Source organism: Oncorhynchus keta, chromosome 32 (genome assembly GCF_023373465.1).
Source record: "Oncorhynchus keta strain PuntledgeMale-10-30-2019 chromosome 32, Oket_V2, whole genome shotgun sequence".
NCBI lineage: Eukaryota > Metazoa > Chordata > Actinopteri > Salmoniformes > Salmonidae > Oncorhynchus > Oncorhynchus keta.
Genome location: NC_068452.1, coordinates 3,362,820 through 3,388,590, shown reverse-complemented (window position 1 = coordinate 3,388,590; position 25,771 = coordinate 3,362,820). Strand labels below are relative to the sequence as shown.

Here is a 25,771-nt window from a genome sequence, read left to right as displayed (position 1 = left end):
AAACTTCAACCAGCCACACACCTTTCATTAGGAGTGTGTGTGTGTGCGCTTGCGTGTTTGTTTTCTGGTCTACGTCTGTGTGATATGATCAATTTATTCCAGTTCAGAATGAAAAGGATTTATTGTATTTTAACACCAACTATTCCAACCTAGACAGATATGTAAGAGTGTTTTTAATGGGGGAAAATAAACATGAATCGCTATTTATATGGGTATTTCATTTCATTGTCATGTGTTTTTGTCTTTATTACATTTGTTTTAAACATAAGGGCAATTAAATGTACCGATATGTACCTATAGTTGCAGGTTTTCATAAGCTTGGGTCCCAGGAAAACACAGAATTTCTCATTTGGGTCCCAGGCTGAAAACGTTGAAGAATCCCTGGTCTAACCACATGGAGCAGAGCGCCTTGTCCTACTCCCTGTATTGTAATGCTTGGAAAGTGTTACATGGAGGGAGGGAGAGAGAGAGGGAGCCAGAGATTACTTTCCTCATTCATTGGAGGAGGGAGGTTTTGGCACAGGCAATGTATGGAAGCCCGGCAGTATTTATTTAATATATGGATCTTGTTTTTAGCCTTTGATGACACTGTTTAAAATCTGATATCTAATAAGTCAGGCATTCTGTTTAAATCTGTGCCAGTGGGTTCAGTACAATGTGGTGGGAGAGAGAAAGACAGCTGAGTACAGGCTGGGCTGGGGGGGGGGGACTTTCTACCATTGACGTTAAATAACATTGGAGATGTGAGGCTGGCTGCTCAGAGACAGTAATGGTATTGGATGTGGCGCTGTAGAGAATACCAGAGAGGTCTTATGTCACACCTGAAAGAACTCTAACTCATGGAATGATTTTAGAGTTCAACATTACAGTCCAAGTGTGATGAATCCTGTTGAGTCTAGTGGTTGTTCTCTGAAGCTTGGGATGCCACATGGGAGGGATTCTGCACCTTGCTCACCGCCATCCCTGTTCATCCTACCTGACAAGTAGAAAGGTCGAGGAGGTGAGGCTCTCAGTTAGCTGACAGTAATGGATGTCTCTAGGCTCTGTGATGCTGTGATACTGGGTTACTGGTATCAAGAATGTATACACTCACTACTGTAAGTCGCTCTGGATAAGAGCGTCTGCTAAATGACAAAACATTTGAATAAATACATGTAAACTCCGATTGGACCATTTACTGAATCATTCTGAATAATGCAGGGGTTTTAAATAATTCAATGTTTATGTCTTTAGGATGGATGACATTCAGCTGTGTAAGGAAATCACTCGCCTCAAGAAGGAGCTCCAGAAACTGGTGTCCATACCAGGTATAATCTATGTTTACATTGTGTGCCCAACTATTATTTATTTATTATTAATATTGTTTTTTATATTGTTTTCTCCACTTTAGTTAGGGCAATGAGTATGAGAATAGTGTTTTGGATGGAGAGGTCAACTACTGAGAGGTCTTGAACTGCAGACTGAGGTACAATGGATTGTAGAGTGTTAAATTCCAGACATACTGTAAAACTTGCCGTCAATGGCAGTAAAGATTGCCTCTGATTGGACAGACAATCTCGTCCTGACCTCTGTCCAACACCACACCCTCTACAGTTTCAGAGTACACACAGAATCAGGAAGTGGCGTTGTGTCATAAGCATAAACACTTCTCGACAAACAATACCCATCTTTCATACTCAGCTGGGACCATGTGGGGCCTTTCTCACGCAGGGTAAATTCATTTGTGCTAAATGAAACTGACATTGTCTTTATATCCTGTGATATGTGTAAATTGTTTTGCTGTAAAATAGTTGGTAACACTTTACTGTAGTTGTCCTTATGCATGCATTCATAAAGCCTTATAACAGCTAAATTAAGGCCAGAGGGGGTGTGGTATATGGCCAATATACCACGGCTAAGGGCTGTGCTTATGCACGACGCAACATGGAGTGCCTTATTGCTTCTATGAACTGGTTACCAACATAATTAGAAGAGTAAACACGTCGTTTTGTGTCATACGCATGGTATATTTAAGCAATAAGGCCTGAGGGGGTGTGGTATATGGCCAATATACCACGGATAAGGGCTGTTCTTTTGCACGACGCAACATGTGGTATATTGGCCACATATCACAAACCTCAGAGGTGCCTTATTGCTATTATAAACTGGTTGCCAACATAATTAGAGCAGTTAAAATACATGTTTTGTCATACCCATGGTACACGATCTGATATACCATGGCTTTCAACCAATCAGCATTCAGGACTCAAACCACCCAGTTTATAATGTCTGATAAACCACAGCTTTCAGCCAATGATCATCCAGGAGCCAAGCTACCTAGTTTATAAAACACATTATAACATTTGTCATAAGCTGTTATAAGTAGTTTTAATGAATCATGATTCACAGCATGAGATGTTATAAAACCAGATATAATTTGTTTTAAAAATTACTGTTCATCCTGTTGTCATATATTGAGTTTGTTCTACCACTGATTTAACCCCTGTTGACAGTGGATATATTTCTCACAATTGACCCAGGTTGGTCCGGGTTTGGCCTTAGTAGGCCATCATTGTAAATAAGAATTTGTTCTTAACTGACTTGCCTAGTTAAATTAAATTAAATTAAAAAATTAAAATACAGTGACATGTTACCAAATAATTAATAAGTGAGGTCAGTAGTCCCTTCACCATCCACAAAATGTAATAAATAGCTGTATAATTTGTACTTAATTCTTGAAATGATTCTTCAGCACAGCAGAATCCTGTGAAGAGATTCTGTATACATTGTCATTATAGAAGTGATCAAACTCAAACCCCCCTTTAAACAATGTTTCCCTATTAACATGGAATACTCTACCAAAATATATCCACTGTCAACGGGAACAAACTCCTATCCCGTGTTCATTTCATCAACAATAAATATCAAGAAAAATAATCATCAACAAACTATTTTTCCTGACTAAAACTATGATGATAACAAGACGACATTCCCTGGGAAAAAACGATAACTATTACAAATTGCTTTTCATTTTATTCAAAGAAAATATATTTCGGTAGAGACAAGAATTTGATATGCGGACCATGGCGGGAGACATGCTTGCGCTAGGGTCTTCTGCGTGGGCAGGTTTGTAAAATTGAAATTGGTTCTATTTGTGATGCTCAACGTGCTGCCACAAGGGTTTCTACAGTTGCCCTCTGTGTATGGAAAGATTTATCCAAAGGCCTGTTCTGAAGAAAAACACTCTGTTGGCTGACTTCTGAATCTGAAGACAGGACTCCAACCTGCTCCTCCAGCTCACTGTTATGCTGATTTTGGAGATGTGGAGTGTGATTTTTGTTCTGGGAGAAAACTCAAAGCTGTCAAGTCCTGTCTGGTGTGTCTGGCCTCTTGCTGTGAGACTCACCTCAAGCCTCACTATGAATCTCCTACCTATAAGAAGCACCACTTGGTCCAAGCCACCACACAGCTACAGGAGAAGATCTGCTCTCATCATGTTAAACTACTAGAGGTTTATTGCCAGTCCAATCAGCAGTTTATCTGTTATCAGTGTTTGTTAGATGAACATAAAGGCCATGAAACAGTCTCAGTGGCAGTAGAAAGGATTGCGAAACAGAGAGTTGGGGGAGACATTCCAGCAGAGGATCCAAGGGATAAAGAAGGAGAAGAATAAAGTAAGAAAGGCTATGAAGTCACTCAAGCGATCTACATAGGGTGCGGTGAAGAACAGTGAAAGTATCTTTACTAACATGATCTGTTCCATTGAGAAAAGGCACTCTGAGGTGAAGAAGCTGATCATAGCCCGGGAGAGGGCTGAAGGGATTCATGTTGAAGAGCGATTGGTGCGACTGGAGCAGGACGTGGTTGAGCTGAGGAGGAGAGGCAATGAGCTGGATGAAACTGAGGATCACATCCATTTCCTCCAGACTGTCCAGTCTCTCTGTGTCACTCCTGCATCTGAAGCCTTACCTAGCACTGTCGACCAACATGTCTCCTTTGAAGATGTGAAGAAATCAGTCTCCGGACTAAAAGAACGACTGGAGGATGTATTGGAGGAGGACATGGCCAAGATATCTGGAAATTATCAGCTCACACTGGATCCCAACACAGCACATAACAAACTGTATCTGTCGGTGGGGAACAGAGATGTTAAATGGGACCAGTGTCAGTTGTTGGAATATCCTGACCATCCAGACAGATTTACCTTCTACCCCCAGGTGCCGTGTAGGGAGGGTCTGTCTGGAGCCTGCTCCTGGGAGGTACACTGGGACGGGGATGGGTCAGTTTGTATAGCCGTCTCATATAAAGGGATCAGCAGAAAAGACAGAGGCAGTTTTTTTGAAGAATGATCAATCCTGGTGTTTAATCTGCTCTGACTATAGCTGCACCTTCTACCACAATGATAAACAGACTGATATCCCTGTCCCCTGCTCTTCCAGAGTAGGAGTGTACCTGGACCACAAGGAAGGAACTCTGTCCTTCTATGGCGTTTCTGACACAATGACCCTCCTCCATAGAGTCCAGACCACATTCACTCAGCCCCTTTATGGCCTGGTAATTGGACGCAGTTTTAAACTTTGATAATAACATAGACCAGCATCTTGTGATCTGGAAATATTATCTGACATTGTTTATCCATTTATTTATCTTGTCTAATTGTATCCACTGCATGTGTGACATTTATCACTCTGGGTAAATTCATTTGTGCTTAATGAAACTGATGTTGTCTTTGTATCCTTTGATTTGTGTAAATTGTTGAGGATTTTCTGAATCCGGATTTTTCCTGGGTTGTTGTGCTGTAAAATAATTATTAAGTGAGGTCAGTAGTCCCTTCACCAAGAACAAAACGTAACAGCTGTATAATTTGTAAGTAATTATTACAATGAGGCTTCAGCAAAACAGAGTCGTGTTAATATTAACTTGAGGGAGATATACTATCATAGAATTAGGAATTAGAGTACTTTTTCATCATGGGATAAAGGTCAGCCATTTTGGTCAGGGAGTTGTGCTGTGATAAGATATCAGCTTAATTCACTAACATGTACTGAGAAAATAGATTCTGTTACTTGTTTTCTTGTTATTCGTGTTCAATATTTCCATTCTGGGATAGTTGTTCACTGAATTGCTCCCACTAGTTACTCGCGCTGCTACATTGGCTACAATGTAAACCCATGTAGCTAGCTAACATAAAAGCTAGCTTTGTTGACGCCTGCTGCGTGATGCTGCAGTTTCCCGTTTAGGTTTGAGGTCACGTCGAAGTAGATTTAAAGTACTTTAAAAAAAAAAAAAAAGGATTTTAAGTACTCTGCGTTCTCCTATACTAGACAGTATGCTCCCTCAGCTGTTCTTGGAAGATCACCCGAGAAAGAACGGGAGAATGCAGAACGTATGTGAGCATTTTGGAACACAACCATTGTTTAAAATAAAGACATTTAAGAGTTTCTCTGCACTGTAGCCTATGTTTGTTAGCTAGCTAGCCAGTTTTGGAGGAATGATTCCATAAATTAACTGCCAATATGCCAACATTCCATTCAAACAATACAGTCAATCCACAGCCATGCATTGGCAGAAATCAGTTGAGGATAGGACTTATACAAGTTGTAAATGCAGCAAGTACTGATATTGTATCATATAAAAGCTCTCACACCTTTCCAAAAAAAAAAAAATTGAGACATTTATGATTAAATCAAATCAAATGTATTTATATAGCCCTTCGTACATCAGCTGATATCTCAAAGTGCTGTACAGAAACCCAGCCTAAAACCCCAAACAGCAAGCAATGCAGGTGTAGAAGCACTTTGGCTAGGAAAAACTCCCTAGAAAGGCCAAAACCTAGGAAGAAACCTAAAGAGGAACCAGGCTATGTGGGGTGGCCAGTCCTCTTCTGGCTGTGCCGGGTGGAGATTATAACAGAACATGGCCAAGATGTTCAAATGTTCATAAATGACCAGCATGGTCGAATAATAACAAGGCAGAACAGTTGAAACTGGAGCAGCAGCATGGCCAGGTGGACTGGGGACAGCAAGGAGTCATCATGTCAGGTAGTCCTGGGGCACGGTCCTAGGGCTCAGGTCCTCCGAGAGAGAGAAAGAAAGAAAGAAGGAGAGAATTAGAGAACGCACACTTAGATTCACACAGGACACCGAATTAGGACAGGAGGGGTACTCCAGATATAACAAACTGACCCTAGCCCCCCGACACAAACTACTGCAGCATAAATACTGGAGGCTGAGACAGGAGGGGACAGGAGACACTGTGGCCCCATCCGAGGACACCCCCGGACAGGGCCAAACAGGAAGGATATAACCCCACCACCCATGATCTGTTTACATGTATTTTGGAGGCTATTTATACAGACAATTGGCATAAAACCCATATAAACTCAATTTATAATTATATGACAATATTTTAGACAATAATTCCATTACACAATTTCTGATGTATCACATGACTTACACCATGCCCAAACCTGACGCACGCCTGCGCCATCGTGCGCAAATTGATTTTGTCCCCCCACATCAAACACGATCATGACATGCAGGTTGAAATATCAAAACAAACTCTGAACCAATTATATTAATTTGGGGCAGCATTAAAAAAAGCATTAAACATCGAAAAGCATTGAAGATTTATGGCAATTTAACTAGCTAGCTTGCAGTTGCTAGGTAATTTGTCCTATTTAGCTAGCTAGCTTGCTGTTGCTAGCTAATTGGTCCAGGGATATAAACATTGAGTTGTTATTTTACCTGAAATTCACAAGGTCCTCTACTCCTACAATTAATTCACAGATAAAACGGTCAACCGAATCGTTTCTAGTCATCTCTCCTCCTTCCAGTCTTAAATTTATTCGTTGGACTTTATATGGCGATTGGCAACTAACTTTCATAATAAGATGCATTACCACAACCGACCTCAGTTCATCTTTCAATCACCCAATGATCGATCCTGGTGTTTAATCTGCTCTGACTATAGCTGCACCTTCTACCACAATGATAAACAGACTGATATCCCTGTCCCCTGCTCTTCCGGGAGTAGGAGTGTACCTGGACCACAAGACAGTAATTCTGTCCTTCTATGGCGTCTCAATGACCCTCCTCCATAGAGTCCAGACCACGTTCACTCAGCACCTCTATCCTGGGTTTGGGGTAGATTTAGTGGGTTCTGTGATGATAATGGCATTAACACATTAACTTTGATAAGAATGTAAGCAGAAAATTGCATCTGGTGATCTGTTTCTTTTGTCAAGATGTATCCACTGCATGTGGGACCTAACACAATTTGTGCTTCATGAAACTTTTGTTGTAAATTGTTGTGGATTTTCTGATTTCTGATTTTTCATGAGTTGTAAGTGCTGTAAAATAATGATTAAGGCTGGATTCAATCCATATCGCTGAAGTGCAGCGCTCTAGAGCAATTTAAAGGTAATGATAATTTCCTATTGAGCCGACATATGCAGCGTTTGCCGGGAATGCAGTCTCATCTAACACGGGAACACTACCTTTACATTTCTATCACCCTGTAGCGCAGCTCTACAGCACCACAGACTGAATCCAGTCGTAAGTGAGATCATTAAATCCTTCAACAAGCACAAAATGTATGTCATGTGTCAATAATGATTACAATGTGTTAATATCGACTTGGGGAATGAGACACTGTGTAATCAATCATACATTATCATGACCAAAGTGATCAAACTCACAAAAAAAATCTGTTACAGACAATGACAAGTCCAACGAGGACAGGCAGAAAGAGGAGGATCTTCTCCAGCAGATCCACAAGCTGGTGGAGACAAGAGATTTCCTTGTTGACGATGTGGAGTTTGAGAGGCTAAGGCAAGTGAGACCGACTGAGGTTTGAAACCAGGTGTCATGCTCACCAGAACACTGTTAGCTCTCTGAGCTAAAGCCTAGGCATTTACCTTGGGGTCCCAACGTACAGTATGTCGTCAGGTCTCAGACCAGGTCATCACGGGAGCGTGGTTCTGAACCCCCCTCCCATGGAGTCTTAGTCATCGCTAGCAGGAACAGACAGAAATGTAGCGTTTCAAGTTCCACTCATCCATTTTTCTCTCCTCTACAGGGAAAGGGAGGAGGACAAAGAAATGGCTGATTTCCTCCAGTCCAAGTTCCCCAGAAACTCCAAGAAGAAAGGTGTGTGTGTGTGTGTGTGTGTGTGTGTGTGTGTGTGTGTGTGTGTGTGTGTGTGTGTGTGTGTGTGTGTGTGTGTGTGTGTGTGTGTGTGTGTGTGTGTGTGTGTGTGTGTGTGTGTGTGTGTGTGTGTGTAGTCATAGTGAGTTATTATTTTCCATTCAAATGCTCAATTGTATGTCTCAACGTTTTCAAGTATTCACTTTGAGGCAGTAAGAGTCAGTGGCCTTGATTTGATGACGATTTCTTTGGACAGTTTGGCGCCTCTTTCTTGTTAAATTCTTTCTTCCCTACTGAAGCATTTATTTTTGAAACTATGTTTTTCACCCACAAAAATGCATACATCTTTGAACTGGCTCCCCACCGAGCAAAATTGGTTTTCATCAGCGTGTATTCTGCTCATATCAGATCATCTGAAGGCGTGTGTGTGCATGCATGTGTCTGCGTACCCTTGTGTCTGGGTGAGTCTGAATGTGTGTGTCATTATGTCTGATCTACTACTGCACCACCAGTGCTCCACCTGGTACATCCCCATATCCTCTGACTGACTCCACCTCCTCTTCCCCAGGTCAGATTCCAGCCAGACGGCTAACGTCCAGGGCCCAGCAGACCTCGTCCCCCTTCACCAAGACAGGCCTGTCCCTGCTGAAGGAGTGCTGTGGCTTCACCTGCTCCATCATGTAGGCCGGGCCCTCAGGGGCTCTACCATGGAGCCAAAATAGAACCCTGTTGCATCACAGTTTCAGCTTTCCAACCCGAGTAACACTTGAAGTACGGACAGACAACCAGCCAGTGGAGTAGGTTGGGTATGTCGCCAGGATGATATTAGTGGTGTTTTATCTCCCAGTCTATGCTGCATCCCGTCTGGGCTGTGTTTCTCTTTCACTCCTTTGTTTCTGTCTCTCTCCCTATCCACCCCCCCCCCCTTCTCTCTCTCTGTCTCTCTTTCTCTGTCTCTCTCTCTCTCTCTCTCCCTGTCTCTCTCCCTGTCCAACCCTCCCCCCCTCTGTCTCTCTCCCTGTCCAACCCCCTCTCTCTCTCCCTGTCTCTCTCTCTCTCTCTCTCTCTCTCTCTCTCCCTGTCCAACCCTCCCTCCCCGCCCTCTCTCTCTCTCTCTCCCTCTCCCTGTCCAACCCCCTCCTCTCTCTCTCTCTCTCTCTCTCTCTCTCTCTCTCTCTCTCTCTCTCTCTCTCTCTCTCTCTCTCTCTCTCTCTCTCTCTCTCTCTCTCTCTCTCTCTCTCTCTCTCTCTCTCTCTCTCTCTCTCTCTCACATTAGGGCCCCAGTCCTATCTGCACTTCTAGTTGAGTTCTATACCCAGTGTCCCCTCTCCGCATCAGGCTCATCCCCCATGAGGCTGTGCAATGATCTTCCGTCGTCTGTATCAGACTATTCTCATTCATCATTGTCAGAGTCCCTCCTACTGCCTCTCCCCGCCTGTCAATGGTGTCACCAATGCTCTCAGAGCAGTTCATTCTGGACTATCTCACTGGCTTTGGTACCTTTATATACCTAGAACCTGTCCCTTCATCGAGATTGGATGTAAACGTAACTTGCATGAGTCAGATATTGCTATCAAATGATGTACAAAGCTCTGCTTGTCTACCAGTGGCAGATGTTAAATATTGCTGCCCCGGTGTAGATGATTATTTATGATGCCTGAGACTAAACCCAACAGTGAAGATGTCCTGTACAGTATTTTCTAATTGGAACATCATACATACATATCTTTAAGTCCTGTTTAGTCTCCTTAACTCTTTTACCTTTCAAATTACTGTAGTTGCCTTTGAACAGACTTCCCACTGGCTCACTAATTCATAGTCAGCGTTAATTGACGGCAGCCTAATCACGCTGCCAGGTCAACGTTAGCCAGACATGCAACCGATGGGCTAATTGATGTTTCGTGATAAGAGTATGGTTTCGTGATAACGTGACACTAACGTCAGACTTTAAGCAACTCACTAAAAAAAAAGAGGTCATTAGACACACAGACTTGACAACTACGTCCAATGAGGAGGCCTTTAGGAGTGACTGAACATACTGAACAACTTAGCTTAGCAGATGACTCATCACTCGCTTCCTTTCCTGTTGTTGTTGTTATTTAATACATACACTCAAAGTATATATTTTATGGGACTACAAAATGACTCGTCCTTCCACATTGCTGACTTTACACACACTAGAGGTTAGTGTGCAGTATACCGATCAGCAGGAAAGGTTTCCACCGTAACAACAGTCATTTTGAGTGGAACTGCAGCTCACTGCAGCTAACATTGTTGCACTGTATTACTGACAGCATGTTATTATTACTGACAACATGTTAAACTGTATAGGTCTACTGTAAACTGTGTCGGTAATTGTCAGTAATTACTAGGCAGTCCGTGTCAACACGGAACCACAGTTCAGTGTCACGCCTCTCCATGGCTACTCATTGGAAATGGAGATAGCCCTAGCAACCACGGCGTAGGAAGTCCGAACATACTGTATACAATGAGAAAAAAGCACTACATTACACACACGCTGGTTTCTGTTGGGTGTGTTTTTTATTTTTTATTCTCTGAAATCAGGGTCCCTCTGAAGTCTCCTCTGAAATCAGGGTTTCTCTGAAGTCTCCTCTGAAAGCAGGGTTCCTCTGAAGTCTCCTCTGAAATCAGGGTTCCTCTGAAGTCTCCTCTGAAATCAGGGTTCCTCTAAAGTCTCCTCTGAAGTCTCCTCTGAAATCAGGGTTCCTCTGAAGTCTCCTCTGAAATCAAGGGTCTTTTCTTTCCTAGGCAGCCCCTATGACATGCTATTGAATGTTGGTACCGTCACCACACCTAAATTATAAAACACAATTTCATCATGCACCATTTGCCACGCTCATCCCTTATTCCCATATAGAACAAGGTGGTCATTTTGTGTTACCGAGGGGAGGGAAGGAGAGGGGTAGTCTGGCTGACACGACCCACATGACTATACAGCGAAGAGCTGTGACCCACTTCGAGGACTTTGAAAGCTGGTGTTAGCCAGACCAAGAGAGATGGAGGAGAGGAAGGATAAGCTAGTGTGAGTCATCAGTAGTAGAGAGAGGAGAGAGCTTTGACAAAGTTCCTGTTGTTGTCACGAGTGTCCTTGGTGAGCTGCCAGAATGGTTAGTTTTGTCAATCAAACAAGCAGCAAGCATGATCCGGTGACCCCCACACTCTATCTCTGCACCTCACAACGCTTTCCTCTGAGCAGGGGGGACACGGGGGAAGTGACACGCGGGTGACATGTAACTGTCATCACAAGGTTGCTATGACCACCCTTGTTTTGGCAGCATACCTCCCCTGAGTTGGTTCTCTCTCCTTGTATCACAGCAACAATGCTGGATTCAAGTGTTAGTTGTCAAGAACTCAATACTTCTGCATTGCTCTCCCACCTAATCCGAATCTGTCAACCTCAACTCAATACTTCTGCATTGCTCTCCCACCTAATCCGAATCTGTCAACCTCAACTCAACACTTCTGCATTGCTCTCCCACCTAATCCGAATCTGTCAACCTCAACTCAATACTTCTGCATTGCTCTCCCACCTAATCCGAATCTGTCAACCTCAATTCAATACTTCTGCATTGCTCTCCCACCTAATCCGAATCTGTCAACCTCAACTCAATACTTCTGCATTGCTCTCCCACCTAATCCGAATCTGTCAACCTCAACTCAATACTTCTGCATTGCTCTCCCACCTAATCCGAATCTGTCAACCTCAACTCAATACTTCTGCATTGCTCTCCCACCTAATCCAAATCTGTCAACCTCAATTCAATACTTCTGCATTGCTCTCCCACCTAATCTGAATCTGTCAACCTCAACTCAATACTTCTGCATTGCTCTCCCACCTAATCCGAATCTGTCAACCTCAACTCAATACTTCTGCATTGCTCTCCCACCTAATCCGAATCTGTCAAGCCAGTATAGTCACATAACAGTGCCCTCCAGAGGCATCATGCCCATTGAAACTGAGTGACATGTGCCCCCTTAATATCATCCGTTTATAGGATGAAATTGAAGAAAAAAAAACACACTAGTAGTGTTTGAGAGGATGTTGCACACTTTAACTTTAAGCAAGTCGATGTTGATGGGAGGATGAGTATAGCCCAAAGGGTTTATCTTACTTGAAGATTCCAGAATGCACTCCAGTTCGTCTCTCCTTTGTATTGCTGTGTATACTGTGTGTGTGTTTGTGCTCGGGTCCTACTTTAAAGTGCGATATGATGGAGACAATTCAATTCTCTTTTATTACTCCTCCTCCACACATACCCCTCTTTTGTCATTTTCTCTCCTTCTCCCTCTTTCTCTCCCTCTTTTGACGAGGTCTCTGGAGCCTGATGTCTCACTCGCTTCATCTCTCTCTCTCTCTCTCTCTCTCTCTCTCTCTCTCCTGTCTCTCTTTCTGGATGTTACGGTGCAGGATGTGTCTAATGCTGTGTTGCTGTCAGTTTAGCTCCAATGGTCCACAGTCATACGGCCTCTCATGAAACCTGTCAACCAAAACAGTGTTGTGTTATGTGTGGATAATGTATTATCAGGACATTGGCTATTCCATAGAGTGGAGAAACCAGTAAAAGCAAGTATTTTTGTATTTGACAGACCTGTTGTTGTTGGAAAGGTTTCATTATTCTGTGTTCATTGATTGTACAGTATGTTTTTATTAGATGTGTGTATATCCTGAGAATAGTGTGTAAAGTCAATGCTTCAGTGGCTGTATTTGTTACTGCATGCATATTGTAGCAATGTTGAATTGAATCGTGTTGCTTACTATATTTATGTATATTGAATGTCCAGTCATTCATCATCTTTGCTTCACTGAAATATGTGTCGTAACAGGGAAATAATAACATTTCCAAAGAACCTAAGTGGAACAGGACAAAGCGTAACTCTAAGATGATATATTAAAAGATTGTGTATGTATAATCTGTGCCAAATATTTGGGAATCGTATGAAATTGTGTAGCATAACACAAGCTATGGATTTCAATACTGTATATTGAAAAATAAATATTGAGAATAAAATGGTAATAAGATATTGTTTATTCCTACAAACTTTGTGTGTCCATTTGCTTCAGCTGCAGAGTTCGACCTGCCCTGCACCACTGCCCTAGAGAGTTATTTTACCTCAGCAGGGCCAGTATTGGCTAACGTTGCTAATTAGCGGCACAGTGGCATCTGCCGCTATCAGGATGCTAATTGCTGGAGCATTAGTACCTTGGGCTTTACTGTTTCATGATTTACAGAGTCTATGCCCTGATGGGTTTGTCTATAAAGAGTTACTCGGGCTGATTGAGAGACCTGGTGGGGTTGCGTAATAGATTGAATGCAAATGTTAACCGTGCTTCACCAACTCCATGGTTAAACTATTGCAACAAGCGTTGAGGGTTTAAAACGTTGTGATAAGGGTGTGTCGTGTCTTTGGCTATGCCGGATTAAGTGATATGACATGCTATTCTTTAAAATAATTTCTCCGTAATTAATATTACCTGATTGAGCTAATCATGTAAATGTAATTAACTAGAGAGTCGGGCACCACGGAAGAATATTTATAGAGCTGTTATCTTCCGAATAAACTCTTAAAGACCTAGTAATATTTTACATCAATAGCAGTCGATATTAATCGCCATCTTAATTCCGTCTCATCTGAAAGTTGTAAATTCTTTCTTATCTGCACGAACCCTGGCTAACAATTTGAATCAGCAATACAAAATTGGGTTTAATCATTTATTTATAAAATACCTAACTAATCACACAGAATTACACATACACATAATTAAATCATAACTTGATTACAAATTACGTCATAAAGGAAAATGTCCCTAGTGGGCGGAACAGATATGACAGCTGGTTACACAAAAGAAAAGGGGCTGGGTTTGAGTGAAAGAGCGGGAAGACTGAGGGACAAAGGGAGAAGCTGTGCTATCGTAAATACAGTATCTTATGCATTCTAAATGACCACCCATTTGGAATAGGAAAATGCAATAAATATTTACTCTGAGCTGCACTTCGGTAGGTTGGTGGTAGATGGAAGGCCGTGTTGCCCAACCGAGTCCTTTGAAGAATGTCGCTGGTGGTCAATTGGATACGTTGTAGTAACGTTGTTGTGTGATAGACGGGATACTCTGTCTGCTCCTTCCTAACCCTCGTTTGCATCTGCTGTTGCTAACTTAACAGCTAGGAGGTATCACTTCTGTAGTGAATAAGAGTTCAAAGTTCATACCATTCGCAAACAAAGCTCACGCTGATGTTGGCTTCGTTCTGTAGTTATTATCTGAACCATTCTGACATCGGACCGTCGTCCTCACATCTTCGGAACAGATGGTTACATTGTCGTCAAGGGCTTAAATAGGAAGGGAGAGGAGGGCGTGTTTGAGAAGTTTTATAGCCCATGTCCCTTCACAGGGGCGGGCCACTGATTGAGCAGAGCCCTATCTTATGAAAACCCAAAACTCACATTTTAGAAGCTAAAATCACATTTCGTCCCATCACGAATAATTTCATATTCAAACATTTAAATTGAACAACAATTCCATGTGAATCCGATTACTCTGATGTGTAGACTTTCCACTGTAGAGATTGTCATCTGATCATTGATGAGAATGTCTCAGATGACAACCGAACTGACATCATATTCATTAAGTACCACCGCATATGTTCCATTGGTCGGATTACCAGAATGTTAACCAAGGGTTTTGTTAACCAAGGGTTTTGCAAATGTAACCTCAGTAGGGTAGAGAGAGGAAAAAGGGGGGAAGAGGTATTTATTCCTGTCATAAACCTACCCCCCAGGCCAACATGATGACATATTGTAAAAAGTATTGAGGAATAAACCATTGTAACAAGTGCTGAGTGCTAATGGTTGTGGTGGTAGCGTGGCAGGGGGCCAAGATCTATTCATTGTACTGTGCTCTAGCTTTGCTAAAGACACTGAAATGGGTCAAATTGAATTTCCTCATTTAATACAAAAAATATTTGAGTGGTCTTCCATACATCCATCTATCCTTCATTCTTTTTACGACACACACACACACACACACACACACACACACACACACACACACACACACACACACACACACACACACACACACACACACACACACACACACACACACACACACACACACACACACTAAATGATCAGGTGATTAAGATGTAGCGAGTTGCCAGCCCAGCACAGAAACTACATCACTGCTTATCTTCTTCTCATTATGTCAACAGCACCTAAATGCAAATGTTTTGGTCACAAGAATGGAATATTCACACAGGTCTGCAGAAGAACTGAGTGACCCGGAGAGTTACTGGTAATTGAAGTACACTTGGTATCATAAGTATTCACCCCCCTTGGAGTTTTTCACGTTTTGCTGCATTGAAATAGAGTTAATTGTCATTCAAATAAACAAATATATATATATATATTTTTTTTTTTACAAATTAATACAAATTAAGTAACTAAAATATAGTTGTTGCATGAGCATTCAACCCTTTTGTTTAGGCATGCCTAAATTAGTCAAATATGACTTAATAAATCACACAATATGTTACATGCACTCACTGTGTAAAATAATAAGGGTTTAACTGATATTTGAATGACTACCCCTGCCTCTGTCCCCCATACATACAACATCTGTATGGTCCCTCAGTCAAGTATTGAGTTGCAAGCACAGATTCAACTACATATACCAGGATGGCAGGCAGGCTCAGGGTCAGGGCAGGCAGAGGTCAAAACCTGGGGGGGTGAGAAAAGGAGAGACCGGGGGAAAGCAGGAGCTGAGAAAAACGTTGGTTGACTCGACAAACAAGATGAACTGGCAACGGACTAACAGTGAACAAAGGTTAAAATACACAAGGGATAATGGGGAAGATGGGCGACACCTGGGGGGAGGAGACAATCACAAGGACAGGTGAAACAGATCAGGGTGTGTGTGACACACCATACATCACTGAGTGACTGCCTCCTTATTTTCAAGCTCAGTGGTGGCTGCATCATGGTATTAGTATGCTTGACAACGGCAAAGACTGGGGTATTTCAGGACAAAAAGAAACGGGATGGAGCTAAGCACAGGCAAAATCTCAGAGGAAAACCTGCTTCAGTCTGCTTTACACCAGACAGTGGGGGAGGAATTCCCCCTTCAGCAGAACAATAACTTACAACAAAAGGCCAAACCTACACTGGAGTGGCTTACCAAGACAGTGAATGTTCCTAAGTGATCAAGTTGTGACTTAAATCTGCTTGGAAATCTATGGCAAGACTTGAAAATTGCTGTCTAGTCATGATCCCCAACACTTTGCTTGAAGAATTTAGAAAATAATCATAGGCAAATATTGCACAATACATGTGTGCAGAGAGCTCTTATGAGACTTACCCAAGAAGACTCACAGCTGTAATTGCTGCCACTACATGTATTGACTCAGGGGGGGTGAATACTTATCTAATCAAGCTATATTAGTGTTATATTTTTCATTAATCTTTATAAAATGTTATAAAATTGTCTTCAGCGTGTTTTTTGTTGATCGTTGACAAAACATGACAATGAAATCCATCTGAATCCCACGTTGTAACTGTTAAGAAACCCAAGGGGGGAATGCTAATGGTAGACATTGGATATAACCTTGGATCATTAAGGGATGTGACAGTCGTCCCTTGAATAATATAGATTCATTCTGTTGATATAGGCAGGAGGGTATTGAGCGATGAGTCTACGTGAATGAAGTGTCTTGAATAGCAGGATTTCAGTGTTGTGTGTGTATTGTGTGTGTGCTCCTAATCAGCTCAGCCCAGTTCAAGCTCTCCTCTGTCCTGGCACCCCAATGGTGGAACCAGCTTCCCCCTGAAGCGAGGAAAGCAGAGTCCCCCCCCCCAACTGATAGGTTTAATGAGGAAAAGTGTACTTACTATGACTGTGATATGTGGTTGTCCCACTGAGCTTTCATGAGATGAATGCACTAACTGTAAGTCACTCTGGATAAGAGCATCTGCTAAATGACTAAAAAGTCAAATGTAAGTGTGTGTGTGTGTGCTGTGTGTGTGCCGCATGCCTGCCTCTCTACTGTTGCTTCTTTTGCAAATATATAACTCTACATTCATCTCCCTATTTGTATTATGCCCTTGTCATTTATGGAAATCTTCTATTGAAGTCAACAATTATAATGAGCCATTTGGCTGCTCTAATCATTGAATACGCTATTATCATTCAATGAGTGGTGTCATCATTAGACCACTCGCAACTGCATTGTTGGTTAAGGGCTTGTAAGTAAGCATTTCACTGTAAGTTCTACACCTATTATATTTGGTACATGTGACAAATAACATTTGATTTGAGCTCTCTGATATGCACTGGATATCACCTTGAATAATATAGATTAATTTAGTTTATATAAGCAGGAGGGTATTGGGCGATGAGTCTTTGTGAATGAAGTGTCTTGAATAATATGATTTCAGTGTTGTGTGTGTGTGTGTATTGTGTATGTGTGGTCCAGTCTGTTATATCCTCCACAGCCAGAGTAGCTAGTTAGATCCTTTAGACTAGTGTTGGTGCTCACTATGCTGGGTTTCTCTTACAACTCTTCAACTGATCAGTATATTACGTGGATAATGGCTTACGAGGCCATGCATAGCCAGACGATAGTCGTAGATGTGTTATGTATCTGTGTTACCAGTGTCAATGTGGGTGGCCTAATGGAGATGTCAACAAATTACAGGGAACAGTCTTGATGGTGATTGGACGTCAAGTGTTACCATCTGACCCTTGACCAAACCTCTATAGTATCCTGGGGTCCTGACCGTGTCTATGATTGTCATGACAACAAGCGTGAGAATAGACTGTATATGGTGTGCTAAGGCATGCACACACACACACACACACACACACACACACACACACACACACACACACACACACACACACACACACACACACACACACACACACACACACACACACACACACACACACACACACACACACACACACACACACACACACAGAGGCTGCTTACTCTGTCACACACGCACATGCACACACACAAAACACACAAACACACACACACACTCCTCAACGCGTCTCTCCTGAAGTGTGCTGCATTGCAGAGACGGTGGATGACTCATCCTCAGGTCTCAGGCAAACACACTTTGCATCGCCATGGGTACCAGGACCCACAAGCCCTTGCTGTGTACATGTACGTTAGTCACGTCATGTATATGAGTCACTTGTTTCAGCTATTGATTCCTGTAGTCCCTTTTGGAGTTAGTTTTCCTAACTGTTGAATACCCCTACTACTTTAAGTAATTTAATTATCTGATAAAAGCATATAATTGACCACGTGTTGCACCACAGATGTATTATCTTAGAATTCCTTTTGTTGGGGGCTAATCTTATGTGATCTGGCTATGCTGCATGAGTAAAAAAGCGATGCAAACCTCGGTACCATGCTAGGTAATTCAGCTATCTGATTGTTTCTCCCTCCCTCCCTCTCTCTCTCTGTCTCTCTCTGTCTCTCTCTCTCTCTCTTTCTCTCTCTCTCCCCCCCTCCCTCCCTCCAGCTACCGACCTTGGTACTGGCTTGACTTCTGTTCTGTGTGCCTCAGTCAGAATCTTGTTAGAAGATTCTGATCAGCAGACATTAAAAATGTATGCATTTTTCATCCAAATCGATTTTTGGGATAAATACTTTTCTTTCGAAAAAAGATACGTAGGTTACCATTAGTATACATTCTCTATACATTCATTCTCGAGATTTATTTAGGGAAGAAGAGAAAACGTCTTGCTGTCCTACATGTCTTAAAATACAGTAGAGCAAATGGACTTAGATAACATTACTGACTTTCACACCAAAGTGCATCCTTTTTCTCCTATTAAAGAGGAAGGTTAGAGAGACCTCTCTCTCTCCCACACACACACACACACACACACACACACACACACACACACTACAGAGGTCCAAGTGTGTGTGTGCGTGGAGGGGGGGGGGGCATTAACCTTCTAGGAACATGTACTTACTGTATGTGTATTCTGCAATTAGCTACCTTCACACCCGGCTCCTACACCCCACTGTTCCTTAGCAACACGCCAACAAGCTGCAGCATTAACATGTATATGGGAAAGTCATTATTTTCCATCAGTGAACAAGATGCTGCTATGTATAGGCTTGCCTGCATGTCATTCGTGGTTTAGTTGATGGAGCTGTCTTAGCTGTCAGTCAGATTTGAGGTACGTTTGTTTGTCCAATGTTATTGTGTGTGCCCACAGCACACACAACTGGTTGTATGCAATCACATGTTTGAAATGAATTGTATTAGTTCTTTTTTTTATTTTTTATACTTTACCCCCTTTTTCTCACCAATTTCGTGATATCCAAATGCGATCCAATTACGATCTTGTTTCATCCCTGCAACTCCCCAACGGGCTTGGGAGAGGCGACGGTCGAGTCATGAGTCCTCCGAAACATGACCCCCGAAACCGCCCTTCTTAAGAACCGCTCGCTTAACCCGGAAGCCAGCTGCACCAATGTGTCGGAGGAAACACCACTCAACTGACTACAGAGGTCAGCCTGCAGGTGCCCGGCCCACCACAAGGAGCGCGATGAGCCAAGTAAAGCCCCCCAGCCAAACCCTCCCCTAACCCGGATGACACTTGGCCAATTGTGCGCCTCCCTACGGGACTCCCGGTCATGGCCGGTTTTGACACAGCCTGGGATCGAACCCGGGTTTGTAGTGACGTCTCAAGCACTGCGACCGCTGCGCCACTCGGGAGGCCGAAATAATAATTATTTTATATTTATGGTTAATGCCTTTTGCTTTTTCAATTTGTTTCAAAAGTCACACACACTTGTGGAAACTAAAAGGCACTCATACTTGAACCTTTCCACACTAAGGTTGAGATTATCATCAAGATCCTAAGAATGTATTCTGTCAGAGGGGTTGGGTTAAATGCGCAAGACACATTTCAGTTGAATGCATTCAGTTGTACAACAGACTATGTATCCCTCTTTCCCTTTCCTTTCATCTATTTTACAGGGGAGTTCAAGTAAAGCAAGTGTTGTTTTAAAAAAAAATTAAAGTCCTAATGCACAAAAGAGGATTTGGATGCAAGGTGGCGTTGTCCTGTCGTGGCTCATTGTGGCTTAGTAATTAAACTGATTCAGTTTCATGAATTCTGGTGGCAACAAAGGAAACTGAGTCGTAACTGTGGCTCAGGAGAAATTGAACATGAACTGATATTAATCTGATGGGGAAATCTGAAATTGTGTTGTTCTTTCAGGATAGGATCAGACTGTTGAATGAATTTTTCGGCATTTTCTCTGCCTTGGTCTATCGTTTAACATTTCGGAGGAGATCGACATTTATGAGTGATATATGTACTTGATAAAACCAGGCATATATAAAAAAAGTTTTAATACATTTAGCTTCTCGCAAACTTGATCTCTTTATAGGCTCCCTGCGTTTTTACTACAGTACTACAAAACAGCAGTGTTCTGGTAGTATAATTCCATCTCACAGTGATAGCACGATAGTAAAGGGTAGAAGCCACATATTTACCAGCTGGCAGTTACAGCTGACAAATTCATGGACACAAATAAAGAACGTCCCATTTTCTCTCCCGTCACAGCGAGCGTGATGACGCAGGTAAGGCAGGGACGTTGACATTCACACCGACTGGCTTCTTCGTGTTTATCTCACATCTCACCTATGTTCTTGTCACATGCTTTGTTTTTACACTGAATGTGGAGGAAGACATGTGGAGAGAGACAGTCAAAAATTTTAAAAAATCTGAACGTATACACTTCTTCAGAACGTTCATTAACAAGGCCTATATGGTTTTGTGTCTATAGTAGCCCAGCCAGGGACAAACTATCTTCAAGTGGGGTCCGGTGGAGTCAAGTCAGAGGAGTTTTTGACTGAACAGGAATGCGCAGCAGAAAGTTCTTGCAAAATGGCGTGCTATTAGGCGATCCCTGGAACACCAACTCTGGCACACCACTTGTTTGGTTTCTCTAGCCAGAGAACGCTTCTTTTGGCCGAAGATGAGAGAAGAAATGGAACAGTGTGTGACAAGAGTCCGCCACTGTCTGAAGCAAAACAAACCAAACAGAACCACAAGAACACCACTGCAAAGCATCGAATCCTCTGCTCCATTTGGGACGATCTCAATCGACTACCTTCATCTTAAAATAAGAATTTGTTCTTAACTGACTTGCCTAGTTAAATAAAGGTTCAATTTAAAAATTAAAAAATCTGGGGAGAAGCAGTTGTGGTATTGAATACATTCTGGTTTTGGTAGACCACTTCACAAAGTTTCCCCAGACTTAAGCTACACCGAACAAGTCCAGCAAGACTGCAGCACGCAAGATCTTCAATGACATAATTTTTGTGATTCGGCTACCCATCAGGGGAGGGAGTTTGAGAATGAACTGTTCAGAAAGTTGCAAAACTACAGTGGGATACAACGCTCAAGAACGACCCCATACCTTCCACAATCAAATCCAGCAGAAATGCTTCAATAGAACCTTGTTAGATATGCTGAGTAAACTGGAAGAAACACAGAAACCGAACTGGAAGGATTACCTCAACAAAGTTGTTCATGCCTTTAACTCAACTGTACATGAGTCAACCCTTTTTCTTTCTCTTTGGACTAGAACCAACGCTGCCAATCGACCTGATATTCCTGAGAGAAGAATAAGGAAGAATACAGTCTTGTGCAGGATATGAAGAGAAAAGTAAGACTTCGATGCCGGAAGTTTACTACAATTAAATTTCATGGAGTTCAGTACTGGAACTTGGAGACCATGTCCTGATACGAAACCTGTCACAGAGAGGAGGACCTGGTATAATCTGTGCTTACTGGGAAAACAACATCCATGTGGTTAAGAAAGAAGAGTAGTGAACAGTCTAGTCTGTGGTTCAACCATTCGATGGAATCGGACAACAAAGAGTCTTACACAGGCATCTTCTGTTACCCTGTCCTTACCTCATCGATGGACAAAACACACAGCGAAACACAGCAAACCTGAAAGAAAAAAACACAAAACACTCATTTAAATTGTTCTTAGAACAGTAGGGAGGCAGTACTTTAGTTGGTACTTTGGTCTTTAGTTCAGTATTTTTCAGTTGGACCATGTTTCAGACTTGAGGAACTGAATGGCTTAGAGAACACTAATGGCAAAGGAATGGTAATGGTTCCTTGGATTATTGAGTCATAGGTAAGAGGCAGAGAGAGAGAGAGAGAGAGAGAGAGAGAGAGAGAGATAGAGAGATAGGGAAGGACGGGGATTTGGTGGCCTTAACGGATGGCATTTGTCAATGAGTGCTGGGGCTTGAGCGTAATGACTGCATATCATGTGAGGCCAGTGACGCAGGGAGGAGGACGGAAGAACAAACAGTGAGAAAATATCTGTTCCTGGGAGACCATGGTGAGTCATCCACCCATCTGCGTCATCTGAATGAAAGAGAGAGAGAGAGAGAGAGAGAGAGAGAGAGAGAGAGAGAGAGAGAGAGAGAGAGAGAGAGAGAGAGAGAGAGAGAGAGAGAGAGAGAGAGAGAGACAGAGACAGAGACTTAAACAACAGTAGGCAGGTAAGTACACAGTTGATAGCCTACAATGTATGAAATGACCTATGATCAAAGGGACGCCTGCGTTTAATACATGTGTTGCTTTCCGGCTCCTGTGAACTAGTACAACATGGTCTGTCCTGAACACCTGCCAATTAGTATTCATTAGACAGATGTAGATGGACAAGACACAGACACCCGTGCTTAGGGAGGTGTGTAAGTGACTGAGCAACTGACTGACTGACGCCTGCAGGTGTGTAACTAACTGACTGCAACAGCTTCATGTTTCATTCAGGTTTCATTCAGTTTCATTCAGATTTCGACCAAACTCCGGTAAATCTACATTTGTTGCAAAACACGAATGACACTGTAGACCTTATTATAGGAAACAATAGTAGCCTACCAAGTCTAGCAACCGTCCCATTCCTTACATGCAAACATTCTCCCAGAACTTCATCTCTGCATATCATACTCGCTGAGTCTCAAGCTGTTTCTCTCTACATTTCTAAAGTTACTCTGACCTCTACTGACAGTAAAGTGTAAAGTCATGTCAGTTCTCAGGTTATTTCCAACATTTACAGAACTCTGTATGTTTTAGCTTTTTTCCGCTAGAGGGTGGCAAACATTCATTCATTCACTGCATGCCTTGGGCTGGTAACATATGCTCAACAAAAATATAAATGCAACATGTAAAGTGTTGGCCCCATGTTTTATGAGATGAAATAAAAGATCCCAGAAATGTTCCTTATGCACAAAAAGCTTATTTCTCTCAAATTCTGTGAATAAATTTGTTTACATCGCTGTTAGTGAGTATTTCTCATTTGACAAGATAATCCATCCACCTGACAAGTGTGTCATATGAAGAAGCTGATTAAACAGCATGATCATCACACAGGTGCCCCTTGTGCTGGAGACAATAAACGACCACTCTAAAATATAGTTTTGTCACACAAAACAATGCCACAGACGTCTCAAGTTTTGGCATGCTGACTGCAGAAATGTCCACCAGAGCTGTTGCCAGGGAATTGAAATTGAATTTCTCTACCATAAACTGCCTCCAACGTCGTTTTAGAGAATTTGGCAGTAGGTCCAACCGGCCTTACAACCTCCGATTACGCGTAACGACGCCAGCCAAAGACCTCCACATCTGGCTTCTTCACCTGCGGGATCATTTGAGGAGTATTTCTGTCTGTAATGAAGCCTTTTTGTTGGGGAAAATGTATTCATATTGGCTGGGCCTGGCTCCCCAGTGGGTGGGCCTGGCTCCCCAGTGGGTGGGCCTATGCCCTCCCCGGCCCACCTATTGCTAAATCATGTGAAATTCATAGATTAGGGCCTACTTTATTTATTTCATTTGACTGATTTCCAAGGTTGGGTAGGTTATTTTCTAAATGTAATCCATTAAAGTTACTAGTTACCTGTCCAAAATTGTAATCAGTAATGTAACTTTTGGATAACCCAAACTCAGTAACGCAATCTGATTACATTCAGCTACTTTTAGATTACTTTCCCCATAAGAGGCATTAGAAGAAGACACACATGTATGATACCAATTGAACAACATCTATTGCAGGATAAATCAATGTTAAAGTTTACATAGCTGGCCACATACGGATGTTAAATGTTACTTTATAGGTTGGTTATGTAGGCTTCTTCTAACTCATCGCTTTCTACTACATATAATAATACGGTTCAATTGTATCTTTACATTTAAAACCAAAGTCAATCAGAATTCCAGTGAGGCAGCAGGGTAGCGGCAGGGTAGCCTAGTGGTTAGAGCGGTCGACTAGTAACCGGAAGGTTGCAAGTTCAAACCCCCGAGCTGACAAGGTGCAAATCTGTCGTTCTGCAGGCAGTTAACCCACTGTTCCTAGGCCATCATTGAAAATAAGAATTTATTCTGAACTGACTTGCCTAGTTAAATAAAGGTTAAAAAAAAATCCAATTAATATTATGCTCATTGATCTTCAAGAATAGGACTTGGAAATATGGAAGTATAGATTAGCCAAATAGTTTTACCTGAGCATGACCCCAAAACTAAGTACTTATTAGCCAGCCCTAATCTGTTGTCATCTGTGTCATGGAGGACTGATTGGGTTCATTGAACACACTGTGTAAACATTCACAGTGCAGGGTGGGAAAAGTATGTGAACCCTTGGATTTAATAACTGGTTGACCCTCCTTTGGCAGCAATAACCTCAAACAAACGTTCTCTGTAGTTGCGGATCAGACCTGCACAACGGCCAGGAGGAATTTTAAAACTGTTTCAGTTCAGCAATATTCTTGGCATGTCTGGTATGAACTGCTCTCCCCCCCGTTTTCTCCCCAATTTTGTGGTATTCAATTGGTAGTTACAGACTTGTCTCATTGCTGCAACTCCCGTTCAGACTCAGGAGAGATGAAGGTCGAGAGCCGTGCGTCCTCCTAAACAACCCAACCCAACCTTGACACAACCCGGAAGCCAACCGCACCAATGTGTCGGAGGAAACAGTGTGCACCTGGCGACCGTGTCAGTGTGCACTGCGCCAGGCCCGTCACAGGAGTCGCTAGTGCGTGACGAGAAAAGGACATCCCTGCCGGTCAAACCCTCCCCTAACCCGTACAATTGTGCACCGCCCCATGGGTCTCCCGGTCACGGCTGGCTGCCAACAGAGCCTGGATTCGAACCCAGAATCTCTAGTGGCATAGCTAGCACTGCGATGCAGTCCCTTAGACCGCTGCGCAACTCTGGAGGATGTGTGAACTGCTCTCTTGAGGTCATGCCACAGCATCTCAATCGGGTTGAGGTCAGGACTCTGACTGGGCCACTCTAGAAGGTGTATTTTCTTCTGTTGAAGCCATTCTGTTGTTGATTTACTTCTGTGTTTTGGGTCGTTGTCCTGTTGCATTACTCAACTTCTGTTGAGCTTCAATTGGAGGACAGACAGACTAACATTCTCCTGCAAAATGTCTTGATAAACTTGGGAATTCATTTTTCCTTCGATGATAGCAGGCTGTCCAGGCCCTGAGGCAGCAAACAGTTCCAAACCATGATGCTCCCTCCAACATACTTTACAGTTGCGTTAAGGTTTTGATGTTGGTGTGCTGTA

The 25,771-nt window shown here is 42.5% G+C and overlaps 1 protein-coding gene across 2 annotated transcripts in view; it reads left to right on the top strand.

Moving 5' to 3' along the window:
- LOC118364826 (bMERB domain-containing protein 1-like) overlaps positions 1-9,167 on the top strand; it is a 34,418-nt gene extending 25,251 nt beyond the window's left edge. For both annotated transcript variants that reach the window (XM_052490355.1, XM_052490354.1), the window contains 4 exons: positions 1,234-1,307; positions 7,697-7,811; positions 8,059-8,129; positions 8,695-9,167. In XM_052490355.1, coding sequence (XP_052346315.1) covers positions 1,234-1,307; positions 7,697-7,811; positions 8,059-8,129; positions 8,695-8,810 — 376 coding nt within the window. In that variant the 3' untranslated portion in view covers positions 8,811-9,167. The remainder of the gene's footprint in view (positions 1-1,233; positions 1,308-7,696; positions 7,812-8,058; positions 8,130-8,694) is intronic.
- The last annotated feature ends 16,604 nt before the right edge of the window (positions 9,168-25,771 follow it).